At 42.3% G+C, this 27,725-nt stretch overlaps 1 protein-coding gene across 5 annotated transcripts in view; it reads left to right on the top strand.

The window, feature by feature from the left end:
* Positions 1–27,725, top strand: part of TMCC1 (transmembrane and coiled-coil domain family 1) — a 198,376-nt gene that overhangs the window by 94,259 nt on the left and 76,392 nt on the right. For 4 of the 5 annotated variants that reach the window (XR_010885409.1, XM_067303557.1, XM_067303559.1 and 1 more), the window contains one exon: positions 769–1,475. The exons of the other annotated variant lie outside the window; for it this stretch is intronic. Coding sequence is in view for 3 of the 4 variants with exons in the window: in XM_067303557.1 (XP_067159658.1) it covers positions 930–1,475 (546 nt within the window). In the remaining variant the exon portion in view is untranslated. The remainder of the gene's footprint in view (positions 1–768; positions 1,476–27,725) is intronic. 5 annotated transcript variants of the gene reach the window in all.

The following is a 27,725-nucleotide window of genomic DNA, read 5'->3' as shown; positions in this document are numbered from 1 at the left end:
AAAACTGTGATTTCTTTCCATTAGAGGTTGAGCTCCAGATACATGGTGCTGCTACCATTCCCCTTTCAGGTCTGTCACTTAATCTACTTTTTAAAAGGTGTTTTTTATTTTCTTTGAGAATTGTGGACAAGATTATACCTATTGAAGCTTTTGTGCTTGCCTAGTCTTGTTTGAAGACAGATTATCACATCTAGTTGCCTGTGCCATCAGTAGATGCTGGCGGTAATGAGCTGTTTCTTCTATTTGGAAAAGCATAACTGATTTGGAAATGTTATGTTTTCTTGCATGTATGAAATACTGTGCAGTTAGGCATTCCGCAGGAAAATCAGGTAGGTAGAGCAGACATTACATTTGAAGCACAAGATCAAATCTTTGATAAGAAACAAAATTAATTCTGCCAAAGAGTAACATGGTATGCCTTAACTGATCTATAGAAGTTTAACCTCATGTTCTCTTAAATATTATTATGGGCTCTGTTCTTAAAAGAAAACTGTTTTTTCCTTGCTTACCCCTTTTAGGCCAGCATTTTTACCTTTCTTGCTTCCCTATATACTTTGCGCTGGGCTTCTTTCCCTAGGCAGTAAATGAGTTGTCCCATGCAAGCTTTGGCCTCTGCGTACAGCCTAGATGCAACTAATACCATGGTTGAAGGATGCTTGGAAAACTGATGTATTTTGTGGTGTTAATGGCATGTTTTGCGCATTAGATTTTTTTAACCCACTACTTTCTGCATGGATGTATAATAATGGCTCTTTTGTTTAACATTAGATAAGCATGAGATCACCGTGGCACAACTGCATGTGTAGTCACTGAAGCAATTGCACACCTAATTGGCTGACAATCTTGGCATTTTTAAAACAAACAAGCCTTTTAAAAGCAGGGGACCTATTTATATATGAATAGTCAAATAGACCTGTTGGGTGTCACCAATGGAGCCCTCTGGCAGTGAACAGATGTGTGATGACCCTGATCCTGGAGGCAAATCCCAAGATCAAGAGACCAAAAAACAGCATGAATCAGAGCAAAAATTATCCAAAATAACGCATAATGCTTTGGAGAACATTAATGTGATTGGTCAAGGCTTGAAGCACCTTTTCCAGCACCAGCGCAGGAGGTCCTCAGTTTCTCCCCATGATGTTCAGCAAGCTCAGGCTGATCTGGAGTCTGAAATGGATTTGGAAAGCCAAAGCGCCTGTGCTGAAATTGATGGTGTCTCCACCCAACCCACAGCTCTGAATCGAGTGCTTCAGCAGATCAGAGTGCCACCTAAAATGAAGAGAGGGACAAGCCTGCACAGCAGGCGGGGCAAGATGGACCCTCCAAAAGGAAGCCCACAGATCAACAGGAGGTCTGCCCAAGATATTCAATCAGGTCGGCCCAGATCGTCATCTACTACTGATGCTCCCACCAACTTGTCTGTGATGGAGATAGCTTCTTCTCTCTATGTAGGTGGAGAGGATGCTTCAGCAGCAGCAGTAAGTTACTTAGATTTACCTTTGGTCTTTATCATCCACTTGTATGTTTTCTTAAGCCTTTTGAATCTTGTTTCTAAAAGCAAGTTTCTTTCAGCAAACACTTATGCTACTGTGCTCAAAAGATTCTTTAGTGGTGAAGCAAAGAGCTTAAAAAGATGCCAGCATTAGCTGTTTTCTCATATGGCAGTTGGTTTATTTTGTATGTATTTGATCACTGAAATGAGTGCTACTTTTGAAGTGCATTAGGTTGGTAGGATGGTGCACCGCAGACAAACAAGGAATGATGTAAAGAGCAGCAGCTGGAGTAGCCCTGGCTAGGAACTGCTGCAACAACACCTTGTATTTACTTAGGTGGCTTTCTTCTTCCTCTCATTTTATTGCGTATTTTATAAAAATGAGGACTTGGAGTTTGAGTGAATGGAGTGGTGGATATTTTAGGCTGTTGAGAGGCTATGATAACACTAAATCTAGCATGAGACTGAACTACAGTGCCTGGTTGACTGAATCTGATTTAGGTCAGCAGGGCTGCCACGTGGATCTGGAGTCACTGCTGTTTCTTTGAGTTTGTCTAGCCTATGCGGAAAAAGCACTCACTGGAATGGCAGTCTGTTCTGTGGCATGTTAGGTATGTTGGTTCATTGATGATACCAAGAAGCAGTGTTTGTCTTGTCTTACCTCTCTTCTTTCCCAGATCAATTTAGTTGAAGTGCTCCTTCTGAAAAACGAGCTTTCTGATTTAACTCAAGTTATAACCAGTTTTTCCTAAAGAGCTTTGCAGGCTTGTTCATTGGGGGATAAACTCTTTGATAAAGATAGGAAGCACTGTGAAACTGAGTTCTATTTTTTTATGCTCTTTTAATCAAAGAGGGATTAAAGAATGAAGTGCTAAACAAAGAAGATGCAGAATTGATTCACTGTAGCAATGTTACAATCTGTAATTCTGGAAAATATCTCTTGTCAGTAGTGAGGACCAATCATACATGAGAAGGTCGAGTTGGGGATGAGTTTACTGCTGAAAAATTCACCACTATTTTTTGGCTGCATCATCTCTTGTGATTCTTTGTGCTTTTTTTTAACAGAGCTGTATCTTGAAAGCCGTGTTAAACAAGATTTTCAAATACTGAAAATCAGTGTAATGATAAATGATACCTTCTGTTCTGCTTTTATAACTGGGAAACTTACCTTGAATGTTACTGTTTCAATCTCTGCTTTGCTTGTACATTTTGATCACTGTGTATTCAGATACTAGGTTGCCCCATTACTGAATATGGAATTTGCTGGTCTGGAGAAGGGGCTTCATGTTAAGTACAACATTGAGTCTACTTATACCTGTAAGCTTTAAGTATTAGAACCTGAGTATCACAAAGATTATTAGAGTCATCTGACATTGATTCCTTTGAAAAATATGTTTAAGTTTTTTCTGAAGTTCAGATTTTGTGTATTCTGGAAAAACTTAGAATGTTGACGGATATAAAGATTTTTGACCAAGTAGCCTTTTGTTTATGTAAGGATACTCTGTGCTCTGCTGTAATATACTGCTGAAGTAAGCTGTCAACTAATTTTGTCCTGCAGCACATTCATGTGTTTTTCAGTTGCAGATGAACTGCAACTGACTCCTTTTCAGAGTTTCCCTTGTGTAGCAGACCTACTTGAGCCCTATTATTATTATTTTTTTTTTACTTCTGATTTATACTACTAAATTCAGATGCTAAAAACATCTACTGTGTTAAGGGTGTCGGAGACTGAACTTCCCAGCTAAGACACCACAGACTTCTATCAGGCTACTCTTTAAATTTGATGAAGATGTGAGAATGAAGTTCACTTGTGGCCTGGTTTTTAGCTTCTTCCTGGAGACCACTGGTGTTGGTGTGTCAGTTGCTAGTAGCTTGGAGTGGCAGTGGTTGTATTTATCCGATTATCAAAACCAATGCTGTGATCAATATTCCAAGATTGCATATGAAGAAAAGTGTTTCAGCTGGTTGCCTTCTCCCTCCCTCCCAAAAGAAAAGGGTGCAAAACTGTTAACATTACAATGTACCTTGTGTCTTAGTTGTCACATGAGAAGGCTGACCTTTTGGCTAGACAGCTTAGGATCTGACCAGGAGTCCTAAATGGACTGAGAAACAATCCTGCTAGTGTTTGATACTAAGATTGTCATGGTTCTAAAGCTTAAATAGATTTTTTGTTATGCAAGTTTGTTCTTTTTTGTATACTACCTTCCATTTCTTTGGATGGATGACAAATTAAGTATGAATAAGATCTCTTTAGTCTTCCATAGGCTGTCTCAGCTTGCCTGCACAGCAAGATTTTTCCCGTGTTGCACGTTGTTTTTCTCTCCCTTGCAGTCCACTTTGAAATACTTCACATGAGAACTGCCACCACTTTTTTCAGTATTTTACAGTATGATATATTCTGCTTTCAATGCATTTCCCTGATATTCATCCAGAAATTAGCATATCTTGAAGTTATAGCTAGTAATTACAAAAGTATTAGCATTAATTACAGTGCCATTCTAAGGAATGAGCTCTATCAATTGAATAAAGATTCCTCTTGGGAGGAGCACTGAAAGAGTCTGCCTGGAGCTGTATCTGAGGCTTTCATTTTCTGCCAACAATTAATAGAAACAGAATAAAGTAGATGTGAAAAATGTGTTCTCCTAGGTTGGGTTAACTTTGCAGTTGAACCCTATCAAAAAGAGGCCTCTTATTAGCTTCAAGTTTATTTGCTTACTGGCTCTCTTTTCATTGTGGGTGGACTCATGGTCTTTGTTTCAGGTGAATTTTGGGGAAAGTTAAGTTTTCAGAGTTTGTACCCAAAATGAGCAACTTGAGTTTATGTGTCGGTAGTCACGGAAGTAAACCATCCTCTGCTACCAGATGTCGGTAGTCACGGAAGTAAACCATCCTCTGCTACCAGATGTCGGAGTGGGGGGACGGGCCCGGAGTAACGATGAGTCTCAATATGAGTATGGTCGTTCTCCCTTTATTAGAGCTTACACAGAGTATATATAGACAGGCGATAGAGCATGTGCTAGCAATAGCTGCATGATTGGCTACAGTTTCTGTCCATGCGCATAAAGCGGATATATGATTGGCGCAAAGTTGCTGTTCACGTGGAGGGGTTTGTCGGCCCCCTCCTTTACTTGTTTACCACCACTTGCCTTCCCCTTTTGTAATGGTCTAGGAATGTTCAAGGACAGTTCGCTGAGACGTGAGGCCCTCCCTTCATCATGAAGGCAGGATTGCTCACTTCTAAGAGATCATGCCCTCTCTCGCTTAACCATTCTTCCACATTTATGAAGCATGACAGCCTGTCTTTGGTCTGACAATTTAAAACTGTAGTTCCTTTATTTCGTGTGTGAGCAGGGAGATTCATTGGCCTTAAGAATATTAGGGAGGCATCTGGGAAAAGACCTGAAGAAGGTTGCCTTTCTCCCAACTATATCAACTGGTCTGATAAAATATATCACCTTCACCTAGCTGACTTGGATCGCTTGGCAGAAATGGCTGCCAATGCTTTGGCATGTCTTTTTTTTTCTTTTTTTTTTCCTGATAGTAACTGTATTCTGCTATAGCATCTGCTATGTGTACAAACAAATTTAAGAGCCTGTTATTGATGGATCTGCCCTTTGACTGAGAAGCAGCACTTGTGACTGCTCTTGCTACTGAGAAACCAGTTGTATTGAATAGTGCCCTCTATGCAAGGTGGCTTTTTGCTGCTTAACCAAGTGGTGGTCTTAACGAGCAGGTGGATATGAGACTTGTTGATTGCTTTGCCATGTCCTCAGCTGGTATGGCCTATGGCTTGGAGAGGGGCTGTTAAGGCTTTCTCTCTTTCTGCATATTTAAAAGGGAAGGGAGCAGACTGGTGTTTGATCAAAGATTTCATGTAGGGAAAGCAAAACATATCCTACAAGTAGAGTTGACAGTGATTTTGGAAGAATATCTACATGACATATTGCCTTCTTAAAGCTGTTGTTCCACATCCCTTGAACTGTACATGACAGTAGTATTGTTATAGCAGTTTTTTCTTGAGTCATAAACTTTAAAAATTCTGTTCTAAACTCAAAGATGAAATTTGTTCAAAATATGTGATAAGAGTAGACCAAGCCATATTATAAGGAACCTGTATCTGGAATTATTTTCCTCTTTTTAGTGAGTCCACTTCTCCCTTCCCAACCCTTAAACAGCATTTTGTAATCCTTTTATGAGTTTCTCCAAAACAGCACAAAAAGTCCTGTTTTTCCAAATTAAGAAAGTTGTTGAGGCATTTTAGATATTAGATGTTCTTCTCTTATAAGCTGGGATTGTAGCTTGTAGTTTGTTTCAATTTGTCCAGCCTTCCCCACTTCAACACTGTTTTCAAATAGCTGTAACTTTGCAGAATTCTAACAATTTGGGCTGGTATTTTCTGGATTGTGTGCATGTCTTTTAATTTAAGGCAGTTTTTTTCCTAGAACAGTATTAGGAAAAATAATTTTTTCATTGCTTAAGAATCTTTAGAAAACACCTGTTTTTTGAAATTGTGATGTGAGCTATATCAGGAGGATGATCTTCTCTGTTGGGGATGTTTTGGATATTGGCTGGGAGCAGCTGCCACTCTGCCTAGGCTCTGCCGAGGCTTGCTGGGGGCTTGCAGGGGAGCCCTGACCGTTCTGCCCGCGTGGAGCATGCTCCCGGGAAGAGCCGAGCCGGCCCGGTCCCACTGCGGCGAGGGTCCCCCAGGACGCAGCTGGGCACTGCAGGTCAGAGCGAGAAAGCTGCCCCGTGTTCCCGGGGCTCCGCAGGCTGCCAGGTGGCTACTGCGGGAGAAGGAATTCTTGGCTCAAGGCGCTGAGGATAGGTTGGGACAGGGTCTAGGGGGAAAGTGCGGTGGGAAGCTATTTACCGTCACCTTATGCCTGTATTGCATCTGGATGCTGTGCAGATAGAGGGAGCCTGTCTGTGGTAGCTGAGGAACTGCCCCATTAGAAAAGCTCCTGCTTCTTCACTGCAGGGTCATTTATTATATATTACACACTTGAATGTGTTAACTGTTTTGTGTTCTCTTCCTTAGGCTTGAGAGCCTATTTTAAAGCTACCGGATACATAGTGGGTTCTTTTCTTCATCTGTCTAGAATAACAATTTGCTTGACTTATATTGTATCTAATAACACTGTCAGTTATTTGAGTCTGGTGAAAACATCTCATTTTGAGATTTTTTGCTGCTACATTATCTTCTATGTAGCATGTTTCCTCCTTTTTTCAGCACTACAGCTATGTTAGCATGCTAATTTATGTCTCTATGGATTGCACCTTTAGAAGATTAGCGCTATCTTGAAATGCAGGCCAGTTAAGGGAAATGAATTGGCATAAAAATGAAGGTTAGGGTGAATACTGGATATTTTGGTAGGTAATGGCTAGCAGAAATCAAAAGGCAGACATGCAGTTGCCTGGTGAGATGTGCAAGAAGCCCTAGGAGCAGCATAGATTCTCTATAGATTTAGGGCAATAAAAGAACATAGTCCCGCTTCTGAAACTCAGGAATGAACCTGGCCTTTGGATTCCTGTGGGGTGGGCATACTGACAATTAATTTAGAAAACAAACAAAAGCCCTTAGGGGTTCATGTTCGTGTGCTGAAACAGACTGTTCATCCAAGTGGAATGAAGGTTATATTTTTTTACTTTATGAGACTCTGTGGAAGCAAAAGGCCTTCTTTGGGGGCTAAATCATCCAGAGACTTCCATGTCCAGATGTCCTTCTGTAGAGTTGCCTGAGTTACCAGCTGTTTTTTATTTTTGCATGTTGCATCATTTTTCTGCCAGATGATATGAAAGATGTACGCTACAGGCCTGAAGGGGCGTACCCGAGGAAATGCTGCATTGGTTCAGGTCCCAGTTTGGGGAAGTACACCTTGTCTGATGTCTAATTTGCGTATTTCAGTCTGTTGGAGAAGCCTTGTACAGCAGTTACACTATATCGGAGCTGACCCCAAATTTAGGTTTTGTCCAAGAAGATTTTTCCTTTGGCGTAACAAACTGATGGAGGTAATGGGGGGAAAGAGGGCAGACTGTGAAGCTGTTGGACCACCAAATTAACATTTCTGGTTTGTACCTGGAGCATAGACCCATAGTCTATGACTATAAGCTTGGCTTTCAGCAAAGCAACTGTCAGAGATGGCTAAAATTTCTGATGTACCTGGGTATAAATGCCTCTTTCTAAAAATCTTTGGAACATCAAAATGGAATATCTGGTATATGAATGTAGCTTGCTTACAAACCACTCTTGCAAGTGATTTTGAAAGAGACAGCTGCAATCTCCCCCATGCGTGTGAGGAAGAGGGAGGTGTTCAGCCGTCCTAGCAGCGTGCACGTTCTCCTTCGTAGCGGTAGATGTCTGTGGTGCGTGCAGGCAGCGTGGGAGCCCTTTGTCGCAGGGCTGATAGAAGCTGTGAAAATCGGGTTAATGCGCTGTGGCATAGCCCCTCTCTATCACATGATCCAGAGTGCACATGCTGCTTCAGGACTTGCTACCTCTCGTTCTTCCTTAACCCTTCTGAGTCCTGTAGTTCCTCTTCCCAAACTTGGGATTGCTTCCTAAGGCACATTCTGGAAAACAGGGGTGGACTCTTCAGGTATAATCCAAATAAATGCTTCAGGAATGCAGCAGCGTTCTTTGATATGGCTCTCAGTTCTGTCGTATTTACTCTATTATTCCTATTGTGTGTGCTTCTCAAAATCCTGGTGAATTCCCTTTCAGATCACCTAAAAACAATCAAAACTGAAAAGTAGCTGCACAGAAATCAAACATCTTCTGCTCTATAAAGTAGAATAAGTAAAATCTCGCTTGTTCATTGATTCATTCTGCAAAGGTATTTCATTCCTAAAACCTGGAAGTGGAAGACTTGTCAGGAGTGCGCTGGAGTCCGAGCTCTGCCATAGTCCCCATGTTTGTCCTTTGCTTACTCATAAACCTGTTCCCATTTGCAGCATAGATGGTACTTAAACTACTTTCCCTAGCTAACAAGATCCTGCTTGGGCAGAAGTAAAAACCTGTCTAATAGCAGGCAGCAGCTTTTCAGGATGCAAAATAAAGAATGCATCTCTTTAAGAACAGTGATGGTGGTGAAAGATTTAGGACTTGATATCCTTTTTTTGAGTAAAGAGTGATACTGTTTTTTCACAACCCATTCAGTCACTTCCAAAGATGTAGCTACGAACTGGGAGACCCTTTGTGAAGGCTGTTAAAATCACAAAAGCAAAGAGCAAACAGGATTTCAAACTGCTCCAAAAACAGATTTTGTATTACAGGTATTTTTATTTAAAATATTTCAAGTTGATGAAAAAGCCAGAGCAGCATATAAGAAACAGAACAAAACAAATTAAGGTATCACAGTGACTCAAAAATTAATCTCTAGCAATGATCTGCTTGCAGCGTAACCACATTTCTCACTGCCTACAGAGAAAGTTTGAAGCAAGTTATTTTAAATGCAGATGTGTTAGGATGCTTCCTTTTACCTCCCTTTATTAGGGTTGCTCAGGGAGTAGAATGCTGTTCTGGATGAATTGAAGTGACTAAATGTATTTAAGGATTCAGTTATATGCTGAAAGGTCATGATATATTAAAAATGTTGTCTTCTGTAGTTACCAGGCAAGTTACTGGTGAATATTAGTTACCACATAAAATAGAAAGTTCACTGGAGGTGGGAACATCTGCGTGTGTTTTTTCTTCAAGTATTTTGTAGCTACATGTAAAGTTTAGCCATTCTTTTGACTGCTGTTAGTTTCACTGTTTCACTATTTCCCTTGCATATTTTCTTGGGTGGAAAAGTCTAAACAGGAGGGTGCAAACTTTTACCAGAACCAAGTGAAAACCATAGCCAAAGCAGCTTTCCAGTTTGTTCTTAAATTAGTAAGTTGCTTAAAAGAAAAAGCTTGTTACTGCTGTTCCGTTAGTGGTGTTGTCATTTCAGTACTTCAGTGTTTTAACTTGATTATTGGCTTTGGTTAAATATAACATTCTGCTCAGAATCTGACAGATCAGGGACTTTCTTGATCGTGTACAGTTTTAAGTGGGCTCAGAAAACTTGACTGCCTTCACAATGATCAGTTTTTTCTAAGTAAGCTAAAGGCAAAAACCTTGAGTCATACAAGCCTCATTTTACTTCAGAGATTTGACATGCTTGAGCGTGTACTCAAGCTGAGACAATACTGATTCTGGTTTTGCACTTATTTACACGGGTAAAATTACCAGGTAAGTATCAGTCTCCCCGGTCTGTTATTTAGCAGCATTAAATTACAGATGCAATTAGATGCCTTGGTGCTCACCTTAATCAGTGTTCCACAGTTGTGCTTTCATATGAAGTGATTTTTTTCTTTTACAAAAGACTATGGAATTAAGTAATCTCAAATATAGTCTTCCCCACTCCAAACCTGAAATTTTCTCATAATTTCACAGAAGATGGGTGCATGTGTACAGGTTGGCCCTGTAAATGCATGTCTAACAAGCTTCAGCTCGGTCTGATTGAAGTTGATTGGTGTCTGGGGGAACATCTGGTTCTTGTGTAAGGATGGTGATACAAGCATGTGTGCTAAGTAGCCAAGGGGGTAAGGAAAAACAAAGTGCTGCAGATTCCAAACAGTGACTTTCTGTGGTGTGTAAAATATCAAAGCAAGCAAAAATCGGAGAAGATTGGCTCCTATTTTTACTGGGCTGTAATGACGAAGAGATTGGAGGAAATCGTTGTTGGAGTGTGGAGCTGTATCTGTGGTTCATCTCACAGGTGTTGGTGACTGTCTAGTCAAGTGCAGCATCTCTCCCTTATGCTTTGAAAAGTGCTGAAGTAACAGCCACGATGACTGGAACTACTGGCAACACAGAGCTCTGCAGTTTTATTTTCCATGAACGTCCATCACAAGGGTCTTTATGCACTGCATAAGCCTTGAGCTGAAATAATTCCCCACCATAAAATTTTTCTCTTGTTTTCCTCCCTGTGTCCTAAATGCCAAAGTTGCTTCTTTGCACTGGGTTCTCTGACAAGTAAATGAATTGTATAATTCACCCAAAGTCCATGGAAAGCAAGCAGCAAGCCTTCTGGTCAGAAGACTTTGAGCAAACTGCCATGGTCAACAGGGTATTTAGCATTTTATCTCTAACTAATATGAAGGAAATCATCTGCTGAGGGCTGCTATTTTATTCAGATCAATTTATTACAACTTTATCAATAGCTAAGATTAGTACAATATCTCAGAGAATTAGAATCAAGTGAATAGCCATGAAAACCTGGAAGCCAGTTAAAGCCAGCTATAGGGAGGTGTTTGCAGCAGATAATTTGCAGCATCTCTGGGGCTGTTTTGGGCTACTGCGGTGTTGCTGTGGAATCTACATAACTTTGAGAGCTTCATTAGTCACCTGACCTGCCCTTCACTTGTCTTGCAGAGGAAAAACAAGATACAAACTGGAACATACAAATGCTGTTTCTTCACAAAGAAATGCAGAAGGCTGTTTTGTTGGATACTTTATGAAAAGCATGGTGTATGCTGCAATATTAACAGAATATCTAGCATGACTCACATTGGAATAGCTGTGATCTTAGCTGTGGCATGTGCAGATATTAGGCTGGAAGTGTGTTGATTCTGCTGGAAGTTGTAAAGTAATGGCAGTCAACTTGCAGGTTAAGTGCAGATAATTATACAGCTTTAATATATAACAGCTTTTACTAACTAGTGCATAAAGAGGTAATGCATTTAAAAATCAGCTACATGAAAATTTTAAATCACCGATATGATTACTAGCAGAGTTTCTTGTTTAGGATTCAGTGAAATCAGGAAAGCATGGTTCAGCCATTTGTTAAATCAGCCTTATAAAAGGCATCAGTGTTTCTGGCATTTGAGAAGCCAGCTTAGCATTCAGTGAGCCACACTATGACCACTTTCCGCAAAATTCATGCGTTGGTATATTGCCAAAACCGTAACTCTTTGTTCAACAATTTATATTGCAAAATCAGTTACAACACAGTTCAAATGAAGTCAGTAAAGGGCTAGGTGAAATCTGAATTATTAGAGCAAACTGAGATGAACAAAGATGAAGTTGAGCATGAACTCAAACTTTAAAGGTTGTCTTCAAATTATGACAAATCTGAAGTTGTTTTGCACAGTGTTATTTTAACCCTAATTTTTCATAGTGTATTTTATTTTATCGAGATGAAATTATTTGAAGCTTAAAGTAAAACACTATCAATTTCACTTTTTTGGTTCTGATGGTTGTTGAATGAGAGTAAAGAAATGCACACTCCCCTTGCCTTAGGTGGGGAGTCATTCCTTTGAAATTCTTCAACGATTCATAAGTCCCACCATAATTAGAAAAATATTATTGAGATACAGCTTTGATCCATCTGTTGTGAACATATCTATATGGGCTATACTAGCTACAAGGACAAAGAAACAATGTATACAGTGAAAAATTTGTGCGTTAATAATGGCAAAGCTGTATAGCATAGGAATTGTAGTCAAACAATGTAATTCTCATTTTTTCTGATTACAGTTTTCTGCCCTTAGTTGCGCTTCTGGCACTACAGCTGTCATGAGATAGCCTGTTTTTGTCTGCCATCTGCTATGGACCTCTTCTCCTTCCGTCAGGTTTACGATGGCAAATTAAACAAGGAAGGCTACCTTGAATGCCTCCCTCCTCCTCCGTGGCCCAAGCGTTCGTCTCTTGCTCTGACGTGGTATCTGCTCTGCTTTCCCTCCTTTTTCCTTGCAGGGTTCAGATTTCTGTCACTTAGAAAAAGTAATGGGCACTTTGTTTCTCTTTTAACTATATTATTACTGCACTGTGGTATGTTGAAATTAGTTGCAATGTGTTCTGTTAGCTGGTTCTGCGTACTGTAGCTACTAAATAATGCTGTTCAGCGTCTGTGGTTATTTAGGTCTCAGATTTGCCTGTGACTGCAAAAGATTTTGCTGCATGTAGACATAGAAAGACGATCAGCCATCTTGGGCCACTGAGAAATTAGCTTTCAGTTATGTTTTATTAGAGCAGAGATGATTAAAAGGCTTGTAGAAGCCTTTGCAGGCTGCTGTGAAATTGTCGGTGCTTATCCTTACCAATATGGCAGGAACTTGACCTGTTGCAAATGTATTTGTGAAGCTTGGATGAGCAGGAGCCCAAGTGCTTCTGTGCAGAGTTTACTATTGAAGCTTAAGACTTGTTAAAGACACCTCTGGAGTATTTCCATGTCTTCCAGACTTTGTGGAGTTGAGCCCTGGGTTTCTTCCTTCTGTCTGGGCCTGAGCTGCATAGTGATTACGTTTGTGCTTGACTCTGCCTACATAAATGCTGTTCTGAGCCTTATTAATGTTTATGACTAATTTGCTTGCTCAGTTGGCAGTGCTGGAAACTGTTACGCTTGCTTTTTAACACCAGGTGCTGTATCTAAAATAAGGTTTGGAGGAAGAAGTAAAACCCATATCTTTATCGGCAAGGCCATGTTGAAGAGGTTAATGGCAAAAGTGAAAAAGAAATTTTGTAAATTTTCTAGTATACTTAGAAACTGAGACCACACCTGAAGGGGGCCAACTCTGAAAGTCCAGACTCCTCAGACTAGGAAAGACCTGAAGCAGGTCTTTGAACCTGCTCTTCAGTGTCCCCTTGTAGAAGAAAAATGTTCTCATTCCTGCTTAATACTTGAGTCCTATGTGGAAGATCTTACCAGGAAAAAAAGACTAAATAGATACAGTACTAATTTTCTTGTCTCATATCTATTTAGTAGTTCTCAATGTTTAAATTTCTGAAAGCCATCATCTTCTAACATGCCCCTATCTTCTGTCCACATGTTTTTGGTGGTGTTTTTGTTCCAGCTGTATGAGCCAGCCTGAAATATCATCTTTGTTCATGTGTTGGGCACAATTTTATAATTTAGATTGCATTTTTAATATATCTACAGTTTAGTTTTTCTTTCACTGAGTTGTACCTGATCAAGAATTTCTGGAGTGCCACAGATTTCTCATTTGGCTCCATTCTTCCTTTTCCAGGAGTCTCTTCTTCCTACAGACCTTTGATTTCCTGTGGCAGAGTCAATTTTCAGCTGTCTCCTGGTTATCTGCACTGACATGTTCCTTTTTTAATAACCCCATCGCATCCCCCATGCTGACCACACTGCCAGGAAGCTCAGGAGCTTGATCTCCTCAAAGTATTGTTTCATTAACCCAAGAGGGGGTTCTGTTTGCTTGGTTTAGTTTGTTTTTTATCTCCTGATGCTTCTTCGTATGTAGATATGGTGATGTTTTGGAGATGATCTTATTTCTTCTCTGTTCTGCAAAGTCCTTAGCATACCATCAAGGGTCAGGAAAATAGTGTTCCCTGGATAGCCAAGTCAGACTGAAGTGTTTAGTTGCTGTTATTTTCAAAGGCAATACAGCTACCTGTTTGGTATTTCGATACAGTTCAGAAGTTCTCTTACCATACCAACAAAATGCATGATAAAATCTCTTCTATATCTTTACAGCACTAATTTATGGGAAGAACAGGGTTAAATCTGGAGCAGCTGTTCAGATCATATCAAAGGGTGAAGTAGTCTGACAGAACAAAGCAGAAGCTGGAGAACTGTAGAACTGATTTAACTTCATTTTTTAAATTGGTGTTGTAAGCATTAACTCAGGTCTGTGTGGTTCTCGAAAACACTGAGCGCTGATGAACCTGCTTCTGTGTGATACTGAGCTCCTCTGCTCCCAGTGGGAATTCAGGACAGTGAGTACTTTGTGGCATAAGAGAGTAAATTCTTAATAATCCTCTGCACACAAAATATTTTTAGTTTGTGGTATTGTTCTGTTCTGTTCTCCCAATTTGTTGAAATAGAAGGGCAGAATGTCATCCCAAAACAACAGATTAGATTTGTTCTAATATCTCATTTACATACATTTGCGTGCATAATAATTCTGCTGAATGTTGTCAGTCTCTGTACAGCAATTGAGAAATGAGATTTTCAAAGCCTGGAAAATGTAATAATTAAAGTCTTATTGAGATATTTAGCTTTCTATATTTCAGTGAGGGCAAATTTAAATATTTTTGCATAAAGCTTTTCTTGCAGAAGCAACCCACTGACTGAGAAATCAGAATGGTGGTGTCTTGGAAATGATCAGCTTAACTGTATGGGTTTCTTCTCATTTTGCTGTACTTTCAGAGCTCTTACAGGGTAACGAGTTGCACATGAAGAGATGGGCAGACAGCTCAATACTTAGGTTTCAGAGATGCAGAAGTACTAGTAGCTTGGTGAGGAAATTGCGTCCACTTGAAATCTTACCAATGCTGTGGAGGTAACGACAATGCCCAACTACTGCATTGCATTGCAAGCATTGCCCTTGAAGTTGGTTTTGGCACTTGTTAGGTGAAGGCCAAAGTTTTCTCTTATAAGACACAAGACCATCCGAACGCTGCTGCTTTAGCTGCAGTTTTCTGCTAGCAGAAAAATGTATGGGAATTGAACAATCAACAGTAAAGACGGACTTTTACCCTGAAGTTCAGGTGTTGCTAAGTGCTTCCTTCAATTCCCATAAGCTTAACAGGAGTAGGAATGCCTCAGGCCCTCTTAGGGAATAAGCGTACCCGCACTTCTGAGAGGCTGACTTGCAGAAGGTGCAGTGCAAGCAGCGGAGCAGGTCTTTCCCTCGGGGCATGGGAGAAGGTGCTGCTTGTGTCCATTCCTCCTGCCCTACTGCGGTGAGTTGTTATCTCTTCCTGTTTGACGCAGTGCGTCTGGATAATACAATACACTTAAACTGGCCATTTTCTTTAGGTTAAATGAGTAGCGTGCAGCGCAGAAGCGTGGTGAGCAGCCAGCAGATCAAACGGGTAACAGTGGGATATGGGAAGAGTAGTCAGGGTTACCTCGAAAGAGACAAAACCTCCGTGTTAAAGTGACTGAACAGAAAGATGGAGGAAACTACAGTCTTGCAGACTGAAAGAAGAGTAAAAGACCTGTACACGTCTAGTTGAAGACTGGCATTTGTATAGACTTCTGACCTGAAATAGTGAAGCATGTTAACATTGTTAGGGTTATGGAAAAATACAAAATAAAACTTTTTGAAACAGAAATTGTTACAAACCTGCAACACCTTGTCTTTAGCACTGAGATCCTTATACGGAATTACTGTCATCTGGACTTACAACCCGAGCACTGGCGTTGTGGAGAGATGTTAGGGAGGAGAATTTGTTCATTCAGGAAATAAGGGTTTCTGTATGATGAGTTTTTTGGAGCATTTGGTGGAAGCCCTTGGCTGACACCTTCTGGTATTGCTAAGAAGGTGGACCAGCCCGAATTAATTCAGTAGCAAGTTGTTCAACGGGATTTAAGGCTCTTGCCTCTGTAGGCTCGAACATTTCCAGGTTGCCATTTGATCGCCTCATGTTTACAGGAGCAATGGGAAAAGTTGAACCTATTGCACATGTCGTGCTTAGTCTTCTCAAACCAAAACGTTAGAGAGGTGAGACTACCAGTTATTAAGTATAAGGTCACAATGTTTTGAACAGTTTTGCTTTAGACAGAGGAACTGCTATGGATATGAAATGATTTAAATGCAGAAAAGTGTAATTTCAAAGCTGTTGGTGCCTGTGGCAGCGTAGTTCAATTCTCTTTCCTCTAGCGAGATCCCAGCTTGGCAGTTTTCCAGGGCACTGTTCACTGCTGCTGCTTCCTCGTGGGATGTCCTGTTTTCAGGTTTGATCAGTTTTCATAAATATTTTAAATATCTTTGGATTTTGGTTACCAACTTAAGATCAATATTCTGTTACTGTCCACTTTACTTTTTAAAATGTCGACATATGTTTCCGGAATAAGTTTCCAGTCTTTCCAGTGGTGATGTTGGCTCCATGAGTATCAAATAAAAACCTGCTAACAGTAGGCATGCTTTTCTTAGTTATGTTTTAATGACCTTCAGGTAGTCGCACCAGTCCACAAACCACATTAACGTAAACAAAGAAGCATATTCAGCTGAACCGCTCTTCCTCTGTAGCCTAGGAGAGTAGCAAAAGAATACATAAGCTTTTTCCGTACAACTGTAAATAATCTTTTGAAGAAGTAATTTATTTATTTGCCAGAAGCATTTTGCACACATTCTGTTGTCCTAAATGCCACGCAGCACTGCAGGGAGAACCACCTCTGAAAAGACAGCAAATGGAGCTTTGTATATCATTAAAAGTGTGCAGAAAGGTTACTGTGGCTATTAACAACATGTCTTAAATCTATGAAAGATCACTTGGGCTTTAACCCATTTCCTAAAATAGCAAACAGTCTTCTGTACTTAACATCATCCTGCAGTATTTGCTGTCCCATTTCACTCATGTAGGTGGTAAACATTTTTGGAATTTTATCATAACTGACACCGAGTAAAAACATTTTGTAGCTTTGTCCATAAAGCACTGTTTTTATATTGAAAGTAATTTTTATTATATAAATTGAACAAGTTAGTTGCAAGCTCTTCTGGAAATAATGTATATGATGTTACTTCCAGTACCTGCAGCTGAGTCATATTAAAATGGCAGTAATCTTGTAGAGTTACTATAGCATTTAATGAAAAGGGAGCACTTTAATTCATTTTGGGAGGGGGAAAAAGTAAGTGTACGTTTGTATGCTGACAATAGGGCACTGCATGGCCCTGGATGGACTGTTGTATGAAGAGCATTTCAGGACGAGTAATTATTTCTCAACTTAAAGCTAAGGCTGCAAACACCTGCAGCTACAGATCTGGGCTCCCAGCAAATCTGAATCAACAGCTGCGAGCAGCATATAAAAATGTGACTAATGCGGCGTGAGCCCGTGTGACAGTGAACGTGGTTCTCCCCCTCCCCTAGGGAAGAATCCTCAGCTGGATGTCCATGCTTTGTACGGAGATGGGATTGCGTTGTTTGCATCTTGCAGCAAGATAAGATACCGGCTGATCACTGTAATGGCTTAATTGTGGATTGATAGGTCAGGAGCAGGCTGAGGGCTGTTTCACAAGCTCAGAAATTAATCTCTAGTTCCTTAATTGCTCTGGAAGACCATGGCGGTACCAGGCACTGCTTTCCCCGTCTGACTACAGTAACCTTTGTGAAGCATAACAGTGCTGTTATGCTCAGTCTTGCTTATGGGCAGAGAGGAAGCACGTTCTGTATATAAGGAAAGCCAAGAGTTTTAGTGTTATTGAAATAAGTCGAATCATTATTAGTACAGATCTGACTGTTACAGAAAAAGGATTAATACTGCAGTTAAAACGTTACACGCAGGCTTCCTAGTTTCTGTCCCTTTTCCCGGGGCTGTGCTCACCCTTCCGCCGAGTCCCGAGGCTGGTGGTTTCGCTCTGGTGTGGGGTGCGTGCAGAGGGGGTGTTTCAGCAGTTGTCAGCGTGTGACATCCTTCGCTGGGAGGAACATGATGGTCGTGCTGATGACCTCACTCTAGGATGCGCTTGGATCATTTTGGTATGTCTGCTAACACACATTTACACCTTTCTTTCTTCACTGGTTGGCAGTTCCATGTTACGTCCAAAATTACTGTATACGGTGCCTTTTATGCATGCTAGATACTATTTATTTGTTCTCCTTTTATCCCTAAAACCATTTTTGCCCAGCTCCAGTTCTGCATTTCTTTAACCGACCATTAGAAAGTTGTTTATAGCCGGGGGTCTCCAGCGTCAAGCCTGTGCCCCGTCTCCTGTCGTCCCATGCCTGCGCTCCCCTGCCGCACTGAGCCACGCGGAGCAAAGCCGCTGGCAGTGCCAGAAGCGCTGCGATGGAGCAGGCCTGGCAGGGCCCGGTCCTGAGGCCTTGCCAGCTCGGTGCAAAGCTTACGGCCGGCTGTTAGCAATGGCAATGCTGTGTTACAGGGCCGCGTAGTTACTGTGGGAGCTAAAAACTCTCCGGTTCTTGTTTAATTATATGAATGCCACTTACCTTAAGAAAGGAAATAAAGGTGGTTAAGATGTTATATAATGTGGCGTTGCTAGCAGCACATAATTGTCTGGTCCCAGACAATTTTATTATTCTTTGGGTTATCATATAATTAAAATTTCATCTTGGAAGATGCAAAAATTGTAGAAATCTATTAAATTTATTAATCTTCAGGTGTATGACTGTCTATAATTTTGGAATGTGGCAGTTATTTTCTTCATGAATTTTCTCCTATTGCAGGGTAGAGCTCCATGGGGGAGAACTGTAGATCCTACAAGACTTTGAAAGATCACTGTCATCCTCAAAACTGTCATCCTTTTCTTTATCACTTTTTTGCTGAGCATGCTCTTTACTTTGAAACTTTCCAAACCCTACCCTTTTTCTTTTCTCTCTTTTTCAACTTATGCTGCTTTTTTGTCCTATGTGGGAAAAATCATTTTTTCAGCTGAGAACTGTAGGCGTGTTTTTTTATGTAGCTTTTTTCAAAGGACCTTCACAGACCTTCTTGAGCCAGGGAGGACAAGATTCCCTTCCCTGCCCGGGGCGGTCCGGCAGCCTGCATCCCCGGGCCCCGCGGAGCCCCTTGCTCCCGAGAGCTCGGGGCGCAGAGGAGAGGAGAAGCTGTCCCCTGTGCAAAGGTTGGTTATACATCAGAAACTTAGTGGCGCTGTAATTACAGGTATCTTACTGTCGCAGTCCATGGTTTCGTCATCCTGGTGAAACTTTCTGGAAAACCTGGTGAGGTATCCGTAGTCTCCTTTTGCTGTTTTGCGATGGGAAGGAGGCGGGCAGCAGCGAGCAGAGGTGCCGGCGCGGCCGACGCACGGCTCCGGGCAGGTGGAGCGCGGGCCGGCGGTGCCGCCGCGGTGGTGCGCCTCGGGCAGCGTGCGGCCAGGGCTCCCAGACGAGAGCTGCAGCCCGGGGCGGGCGGGAGGAAAGGAGACGGGGCTCGTTCCGGTGGTACGGTCCGATATTGGACGGAGGCGGGAAGGCCATTGCTCTACCGCACTGACGAGAAGCGGAGGGGTGTCGTGGTCGTGCAGCTACCTGGTGCTGGCCAGGAACAGAAACATGTCCCGGATAAAACTTCATCTTCACGTGGTTGTGACATCCAACGGAAAAAGTCGTCTAAGCAATGCTCTGTGCCTGCCGCAGCTTCCCGCAGTGCTGGATGCGTGCGGGGTGGCCGGGTCCCGCAGCCCGGGAGTGGGCAAGGGGCCTGGACGAGGGATGTCTTGTGCTTTGCTGGGGGAGCAAAGACATGCCGACTGGAAAAGCAGCACCCACCGGCCTGAAACTGAGATGCTGCGATAAGGGGAGTAGGTGTCTGTTTTCTGCTCGGGAAATGTTGTTGTTTGTGTTGCTGCTTGAGATTTTTTTTTTTACATGGGGATGACATCTTTATACAAGAGTATTTTAGTGATCCTTAAACGCGAAGGTCTTTGACAGGAGAAAATGCTTTAGATGATTGGTGGTAGAGGTGCAAATATAATAATTATCGGCCATGCCACTGCTTTTCCTCAGTACCTTTTTTGCTTTATGCAAGATGAGTGTTTTCTATCGTGTTATCTTGCAAACATGCATGGACTCTTTAAAAAAAAAAAAAAAAGGGAAAAAGAAAAAGAAAAAAAATGGCCAAACTCTCTGAGATGTCTTCAGTGTCTATGGGGAGCAGTTTCATGCGAGCAACACTTCCCTCAATAGAGGGAGCAGTGACTCTTTTCTGAAAACCTGTGTACAAACAGCTCGTGTTATCCGTCACAAAAATAGGTTGTTTTGAGCTAGTACGTTGGTCTTCAGAGAGATTGCGTATAGTACATGCAGTGCTTGAGGGAGAATTATCTTAACACACCAATGAAATTAAATATTTTCTGCCAAATATAAAAACTATTGAAGTAATTTAACTTAAAAAAAAAAAATTAACACCTTTCTTGACTCTAACTTTCTTAAGGCAACTTATACTGTTGTATACAGAAAACTGTAGGCTGATAGTAAAAATCAGAATGTGTAGGTATCTTTAAAAATGTTATTGTATTTAGAAATATACATAAGATGAAAAGGTTGATCCTGAGAATGTGTTTGAATACATTACACATTTTATCTTCCACCAAACTTTCTGCAGTAAGGAAATTTCTCTCCTGTTGGTTACTCCAGCATACCCTCTGTAAAAGGTTTTCAGTAAGAAATCTAGTTATCTGTTTAAATTTTATAAAGTATTGATTTGACTTTTATATATAAAAAACTTCTGCTAGTCTTATATAATGCTAAAAAACTGCTGAAAATTGTGAATATGCATCAATATGTGTAAGTAAAAAAAAATCAGCAAAAGATCTCAATGAGAGGGAAATTAAAACAGAAAATCCAAGTCTTATGGAACCTTTTTAAAAAGAAAAGTGGTTGTAAGATGTTTAGTACTAAAAATAAATTCACTCTAATTGTGTTTTTTGCGCTTGTGAAAGGAAATCAGGCAGAAGCACTGTTTCATTAAGTCAGGTTTGTTTTAAATAAATTTGGAAGTCTATTTTGGTAGCTTTTACTGAAATCTGCATCTTCTCCATGCCGTGTGGTGATGAGAGGTAGGTTTGCTTGCTTGGCGTGCAGGCCCCGCGTGCGGGAGGGGGCTCTGCGGAGGAGCCGCGCGCCCCGTGGCCGTGCTCGCGTGCCCAGCGCTGCCTCTTTGCTGCCCTGGACTCGCCGGAAGCGCAGTGCAACGCCCGCTCGGAAGCAGTTTAGCCGCTACGCGCGGGCCGCTGCCGGGCCGTGCACCGCCAGCTGCGGAGCCGGGAAGGGGGGCGGCGTGCGAAGCTGCCGTGGATGCTCCGGGCCCCGTCTTTCAAGTGCGCCATCTGAAATCAGGCACGCAAGGTTGTCTTTCTGAACATCTTCCGTGGGGGAGCGGCGGCGCTTCCTCGAAGCAGCAAGGCGAGGAGGAGGATGCAGCGGGCGGGCAGCCTTGGAGGACAGGCGTTTCGCCGAGATGACAGGGCGCTTTCTGCCGCGTGAACGGCGTGTGACTCGTTCTCACCTCGTCTGGCCGCAGGTTGCGGAGGGCAGCAGATGAGCGGTGGGAAGGTTGGCGACAAAACTGTCAGTAAGCAGGGAGGCGCTCTTAACGCCGCGCTGTGCTTGATCAAACCGGGTTGGGGAGACTGGTCCTCTTTAGGAAGCAGCGTCATGACTGGTAGCTTTTGTGAACGTCTGGGCAGGTTTTTTAGCTCTTACAAGTTGTAACCAAAGGTTTAAACAAAAACGCACGCTGGCAGCGGGCACCCAGACCAAGGCACCAACGTGCGCGGGAGGCTGCGGGGCCTCGCGGCGCCGTCGGAAGAGCTGGTGTATGGCACAGCCTGCGGTGCTGGAGAAGGAGGCAGCTTGCACAGAGCCCTTTTCAGAGCCCTCTTGCAGGGTCTGCAAGTGCCAGTTCTATGTACAATAGAAGCATTTGGTCACTTTATTATATTCGGTTCTTAGCTGACTGAAATCCTTCTGTTGTTTTCCAAACTTTAAAACTCAAATTACTAAAGTGTTACTGGATAAGATCGTCTTGACCAGTTCTTGTAATTAAAAATCACATGATGTTTTCTGCAGGCAGTCAAAAGTGCTCATGCTGATGACCTGGCCAAGGTCTTTATTCTTGCTTTCCTAAACATTCTCCTTACCTAAGTTCCACCTGCGATGTTTTGATCACAAGAGGTGCAAACCAAATTTTTGGCCTAAGTAACCGTGTAGTGGTGCTGCACTAAACTAAACAGCCGCGGAGGTGGCTGTGCTTGCACAGTTTGTGAATCAGTTCACCTAAAAGTGACGTGAATGCAAGGTATTTAATCAGCTCGCGTCAGTTTCCCTTGTAATCCCCTTGTCCTTGGAATATGCCATTCATCTGATTCAAGCCGTTAAGCCTTGCTACGCGGTGGCAAGTTGCTGAGGACTACCGAACGTGTAAAGATTTATGCGGAGCAAGTCTAAACCGGTAGCACGGAGCGGAGCCTCCCGCTCGGCGCCGGCAGTGCTGCAGCGAGGTGCCTGCCGCTGTTTCTGCCGGGGCCGATCGCACGGCGCGCGCTCGCTGCTGCTCTCCTCCTGGCTGGGCATGTTGGCAGAGCTTTAGCAAGGCCCGAGGTCCTGCTGCAGGGGTTTTGACTCGTGCAAGCCGGAAGGAGGGGAAGAGCGCACCCTCTCGTACGAACCCTAATTCCAGAGCCTCCGCTTAACGTAGAAGTGCTGCTACTGAAAATTAACTGTTTTAACATTTAACTAGAGCAGGCAATTTTGACAAAAGCCCCCAATTTATTAAAAAAGAGTTCAGGGAGGAAAATCTGGTTTCCTCAGGTGGATAACGCTATGGAAGTTTTGAAACCATAAAGACAATACCTTGTGTAGAAATAGATTTAAACTATGGAAATCTTTTGTTTGGATATTATTTTGATGAATGACACTGAGTCTGTATGCATAGCATAAATATAAAATCTTTCCTGATTTTTTTTTTTCATGTTTCCCTCCCTTTAATTTACACTACATACTACTTGGTGTTTCTAATCAAATTTTGGGGTCAGTTTCCATATAGAGCTCTTTGTTTACCTCATTGCTGATTTTGGATTTTAATATTTGCTTAATATGAAAATGTAATTGATCTTATTTATGTACACACACAAGGTTTAATTTAATCCCCTTTCTGTAGGAATTCAGATGCAGGCAGCTGTTTAGAGTATCTATTTAGAAGTTTGATATCAAAATCTTTTACATTTCTTCTTTAATTCTGTGGCTTTAAAAGTAGTAATATTGTATACAGCTTTGGAAGTGCCAGCATGATGAAAGATTATTTTGAATGGCTTTAGTGTTTTATATTCCTGAACAGTGAGATAAGATTTCACAAATTAGTATCTATACCACAGGATTGAATCACTGTAACAAGGTTATTTTAGGGAGTAAAAAAACCCCTTTGATATTATAGCAAAAGAGGACTAAGGAAAAAATGTGCATGTGTCTATCTACATAAGAGTAGGAGGAATTCATTATCTTTGAAGATCAGAAAAATCTGTTTAGAAATGCTGGATGTGAGGCCTCAGTTACAGAGGCGAAGGAGAATCTTGCCATCATCGCTTTCGCTAATCTACCCGTTTCATCTCGGTCTGACGTGGATTAAATTTCAGCCAGCTGGCTCCTTTCCCTTATCTCTGTCCCTGTCTTGCCTGAACTCTGAGCCATGCCACCTGATGGGGAAAGATGTGGATGTCCAGGAATGGACGGCGCTGTACATCAAAAGCTGAACCAAGGAGATATAAGATAGTCCTTGGAACTTGTGACACCGAGCCCTCAGGGTGGAAGAGCGATTACCCAGAACCACCCGTATTTGCTCTGAGGCAACCTGGAAGCAGGAAAAATTAGATGCAGTGGATAAAAATGGCAGGATCAGCCTTCCCTGCCCTGCCTGTGTTCCGAGGTTTTGTTCCGACGCTGTCAGAGTGGGAGTTTCCCTCTAATGCAGTGCTATTAACTGTTCCACCTCACTTCCTTCACAAGCAGTCTCACTGATGATTGGGTTTCCAAATGAAATACAGAAACACTAGATATATTTTTGAGCACAGATAGAAGACCAAGAGACGATGGCGAGAGAGTTCTTTGGAGAAGTTATTTTCAGCCGTGAGAGGATGTTGTCACAGGAATGCCGAAAAGCCTAGCAGTCTTTAATAGCAGTAAGCGCGTGGCAATTTTCCAAACAGGGAGACTATTCAAAATGGTGTAGAAGTAAGAAAGAACTGAATGGTGTGCGCATGGGTTCTGAATGTAGCTGAAGCGCGGAACAAAAAGTGCTGAGCCAGTTCCAAGGAGAAGAATGATGCACCTGCTAGCTGCAGTGTCCCATGGGCAATTGCTGTGTGCCCCCGAACTTGAGGAGACTTGCTAGTGCTTCAGTCCCATCGGTTTCATTTGCTATGGGCTCTACATGTTCACTTTAAAATAGAGGACTGGTAACTGGATAATGTTCAATATGTGTTTTTTCCAAGAAAAGCGAGTTTTTTGAAGAGAAGTCCGAGGTCTGGCAGAAAATACTTCTACACTGAACACGTTTCTGTATTCTGAAACCCTCTGCGTTACCACTGACAGGTTAGACCGCTACCAAATAATGCGCTGGTCTGCTATATCACAGCTGCGGTTTTCACTGCTGAAATATGAATCTGTAGATATTAATTTTAGATGACAGTTATAAAATAAACACCTCTGTTTAATCTTTCTCTAGCTTTCCCTTCAAGTTCTATATAGAGAACTGTCCTGACTTCTCATAACCCTTCCTGACCCAACCACAAATATCTTCTCTGTCCCTACCCTGCAAGTCACTTGATGACTTAATAGGCTAAAAACATTTTTGCTTAAAAAGGCAAATACTCCAGCCTAAAAGCCACCTTTATTTTTCTAGAAGAATATGCAATCGTGTATGGGAATGAAGCTTACTTTCCCAGTGCATACAATACAGGGTAATTTTGTGTGGACTTGGTGTACACCTCCCTGAACCAGCCAGGTGCAGGCCACAGCATGCCATGGGATCCTGGTCCCTTGGTTTGTCATAGCCAGAGCATGTCATGGGATCCTTTTGGCCTTCATGCCAGGGTTTCCTTCTCACTAAAACCAGGGTCTGAGGAGAGTGCTGGTGAGCACTGGAGTGCTGGATATTCCAGTCTTGCCCTGTTACGGAGTCAAGACACAGCCGGGGAATGCTCTGGCTCCAAGAGTTGTTGGTAGCTGTTCCTGATTGCAGTAGTTTTGATTGTAGTCTAGAGTTATTCAGAATGTTTTTCTGTGGTGATACCTCCCTATACTGAAGGGATCAACGCTATGGCCATTTAAATGTGATGCAAAAGGAGCCCTCCCTTTTGGGTTCGTGTTGCAATTCTGCGTCTGCATTTGGCCTGTACTGTAAAAATTGTACCTGATTTGTAAGTTCCCAGAAAGGATGCTGAAGATGCACAGAAATGCTGTCGAGGTTTGTACACCCCCGGTCATCCGGCAGTAGACAGATAAATTAGTAGAAAGGAAACAAACGCATGGAGTTTTGGAGATGTTAAACAACTAAACAGAAATTCCCTTGCTTCTTAAGCAGCTGGAACCTACTTTGCAGTGTAGAGTGCGTCTCCAGTCTTGAGTCTGACACGTGGTCGAGTTCAGGTGTTGCCCGTCTGTCCAAGCATCTACTGAGAGTTCAGTACACGGTGCTGCTGAGGATGTTGTTCTGCTTTCACACACGTGAGCAGCCCTGTAGCGAGCGCGCGAGTGAAGTCACTGGTCTGCTGGTCATCTTGTGCCTGTCCATAATTTTCCACTATATGCCCAGAAAACTGCCAGCACTTCCCTGTGATTAATACTACCGTGGATCTGTTTACTGCGGTGTAAGACACTGATACGTGCCACCAGGTCCTAGCCATACGCCGCACATGATACCCTCGTCACGCGGGTGTGCGTTTGCAGAGCGGCTACTCGGGCTCTGGTTAGACTAACTCTGAATCATGTGGACTGAGTCTGCAACAACGACGCAGTCACAAAATTTGCTCAGATTTTTTTCTTCCATTTTCAAATCCTTATGAATTTCCTGCTGCTTTAAAGTTTCAGAGTTTGCCCAGGTTGTGTAAGGAAACACAGCAAACTGACAGTCGACACATTGATTTTTATTTGCTTTTTAAGCCTAAGAATACCCACACATTCATTTAAGTAACTTTCTTGTGGCTGAAAGTGAAAAGGTACTGGTTTGCATTGGTCTGCAAGATAGGGATTATAAATGTAGTCAGGACAGAGAATTACTGTAATTGCAAATTAGTACATGTTCACAGAGGATTCAGATGGTGGTTCTGGCGGTAACGCAGAATATGCTTTGCAGCTTAAGCGGTCATAGTCAGTTGTGAGTACTTGTTTAATCTGCCCAGTAGTATAACCACCCCAAGCAGACTTTTTGATCCAATTCCAGGTGCTTGCTTCATGTTCTTTGAGTTGCATAATCACAGCCTATTTAAGGTTTAAGTTTTCCTAGTAAATCAGGCTGTGTAGTTGGCACTGAATACCAGCGGCTGTTGTAGATGATTGGAGGAAACTAGCTGAATGCTGTCAGAACAGTAAGTTTTTGTTTAATTAGATGTGGAATATCAACTCTTTAGCAGCAGGTGGTTAGTTTAATCTCTGTCATCCTACACCACCGTGCAGACTGGCAAAGTGTCGTCTCTGGTTGTCCTAAGTCAAATAACACATGTACAGGGAGAAGTAATTTCTGTGGTTTTAAAACTGACAGAGGTGAATGAACATACAGACCAAGTAGAGGGAAGTTTTAGTATTCATAATACTAAAATGTCAGTCTAGCACTGAAGCAACTCTACGATGGCCAATATTGCAAGAACTGGGCAAAAAAAAAGCTCAATGTTTGCATCCTCTATGAGAATCTGGCCTATATTGGTAGTGTTATACTTGAGACAATACATTTTTTAGGCTTCTCATCATTAAGGACTGTCAAGCAGTACAGAAACAAAAGACTGTATATATATTAAAAAAAAAAAGGCATGCACTGTTCTTTTCCTCTCCATACAGATGGCATCGCACTGAGTTGCAGCAGAAGAGTAGTGGTACTGGAAGTCGAGCACAAACGCTTTGCCTTTGAGCAGAGGGAGGGCTGCGTCGGCCGCGGGGGCTTGGTAGCGCTCGGTGTCCCTCTGTGCAAGACGGCACCAGCAGCATGAATGAGGCGTAGCTGTTGGAAATGTGATCGCGCTGCTGAGAGGTGATTTTCTTTCCTGATCAGGACTGTCCATTTTCAGCATTTTCCAGCTCCGGCGAGGTGAGAGGCCTTTAATGCCTGGCTGTCTTCCACACCAGGCAGAGCTTCACTCGCAGGGTATTCGCCGACATGGATCACCTTAGCCCTGAAACTGAAACTGGCTCCTGAACGCCGTGTGTAAACATAAATAGGGATTGAGAACCATGAAGATCGCCTGCTTGCAAAACAAGTATTTTGTTAGTCAGTTAATGAATTGTATTAGTATTAACAGAAATCTAAGGCATACGAAGAGAAGTGCAATAGAAATTGCTTCTAGTCCGTACGAAGTCCGCTGTCTCGAGCTGTCTGCGAGTTGTGTGGTCGTTCCCACAGCAGTTTGCTGTCAGTGGCTCCTGGAAGGAAAGCTGACCTTGCTCCTGAGCCGTGGTCACCTGCATGATGGCAGCATACGCCCTGCCCCATACAGGAGGCTAAAACGTGTGGTGTGGCAGGCGACTTTGCAGAAGGATAGTTTGGTTAGGATCTGGTGGTCCGAACTCTGAACTGTTTTCTTGTATACTAATTAAATGCAGACACAAAGCGTGGAAGCCCAGCAG

This window comes from Apteryx mantelli, chromosome 12 (genome assembly GCF_036417845.1).
Source record: "Apteryx mantelli isolate bAptMan1 chromosome 12, bAptMan1.hap1, whole genome shotgun sequence".
Taxonomy (NCBI): Eukaryota; Metazoa; Chordata; class Aves; order Apterygiformes; family Apterygidae; genus Apteryx; species Apteryx mantelli.
This window is presented reverse-complemented; position numbering and strand designations above follow the sequence as displayed.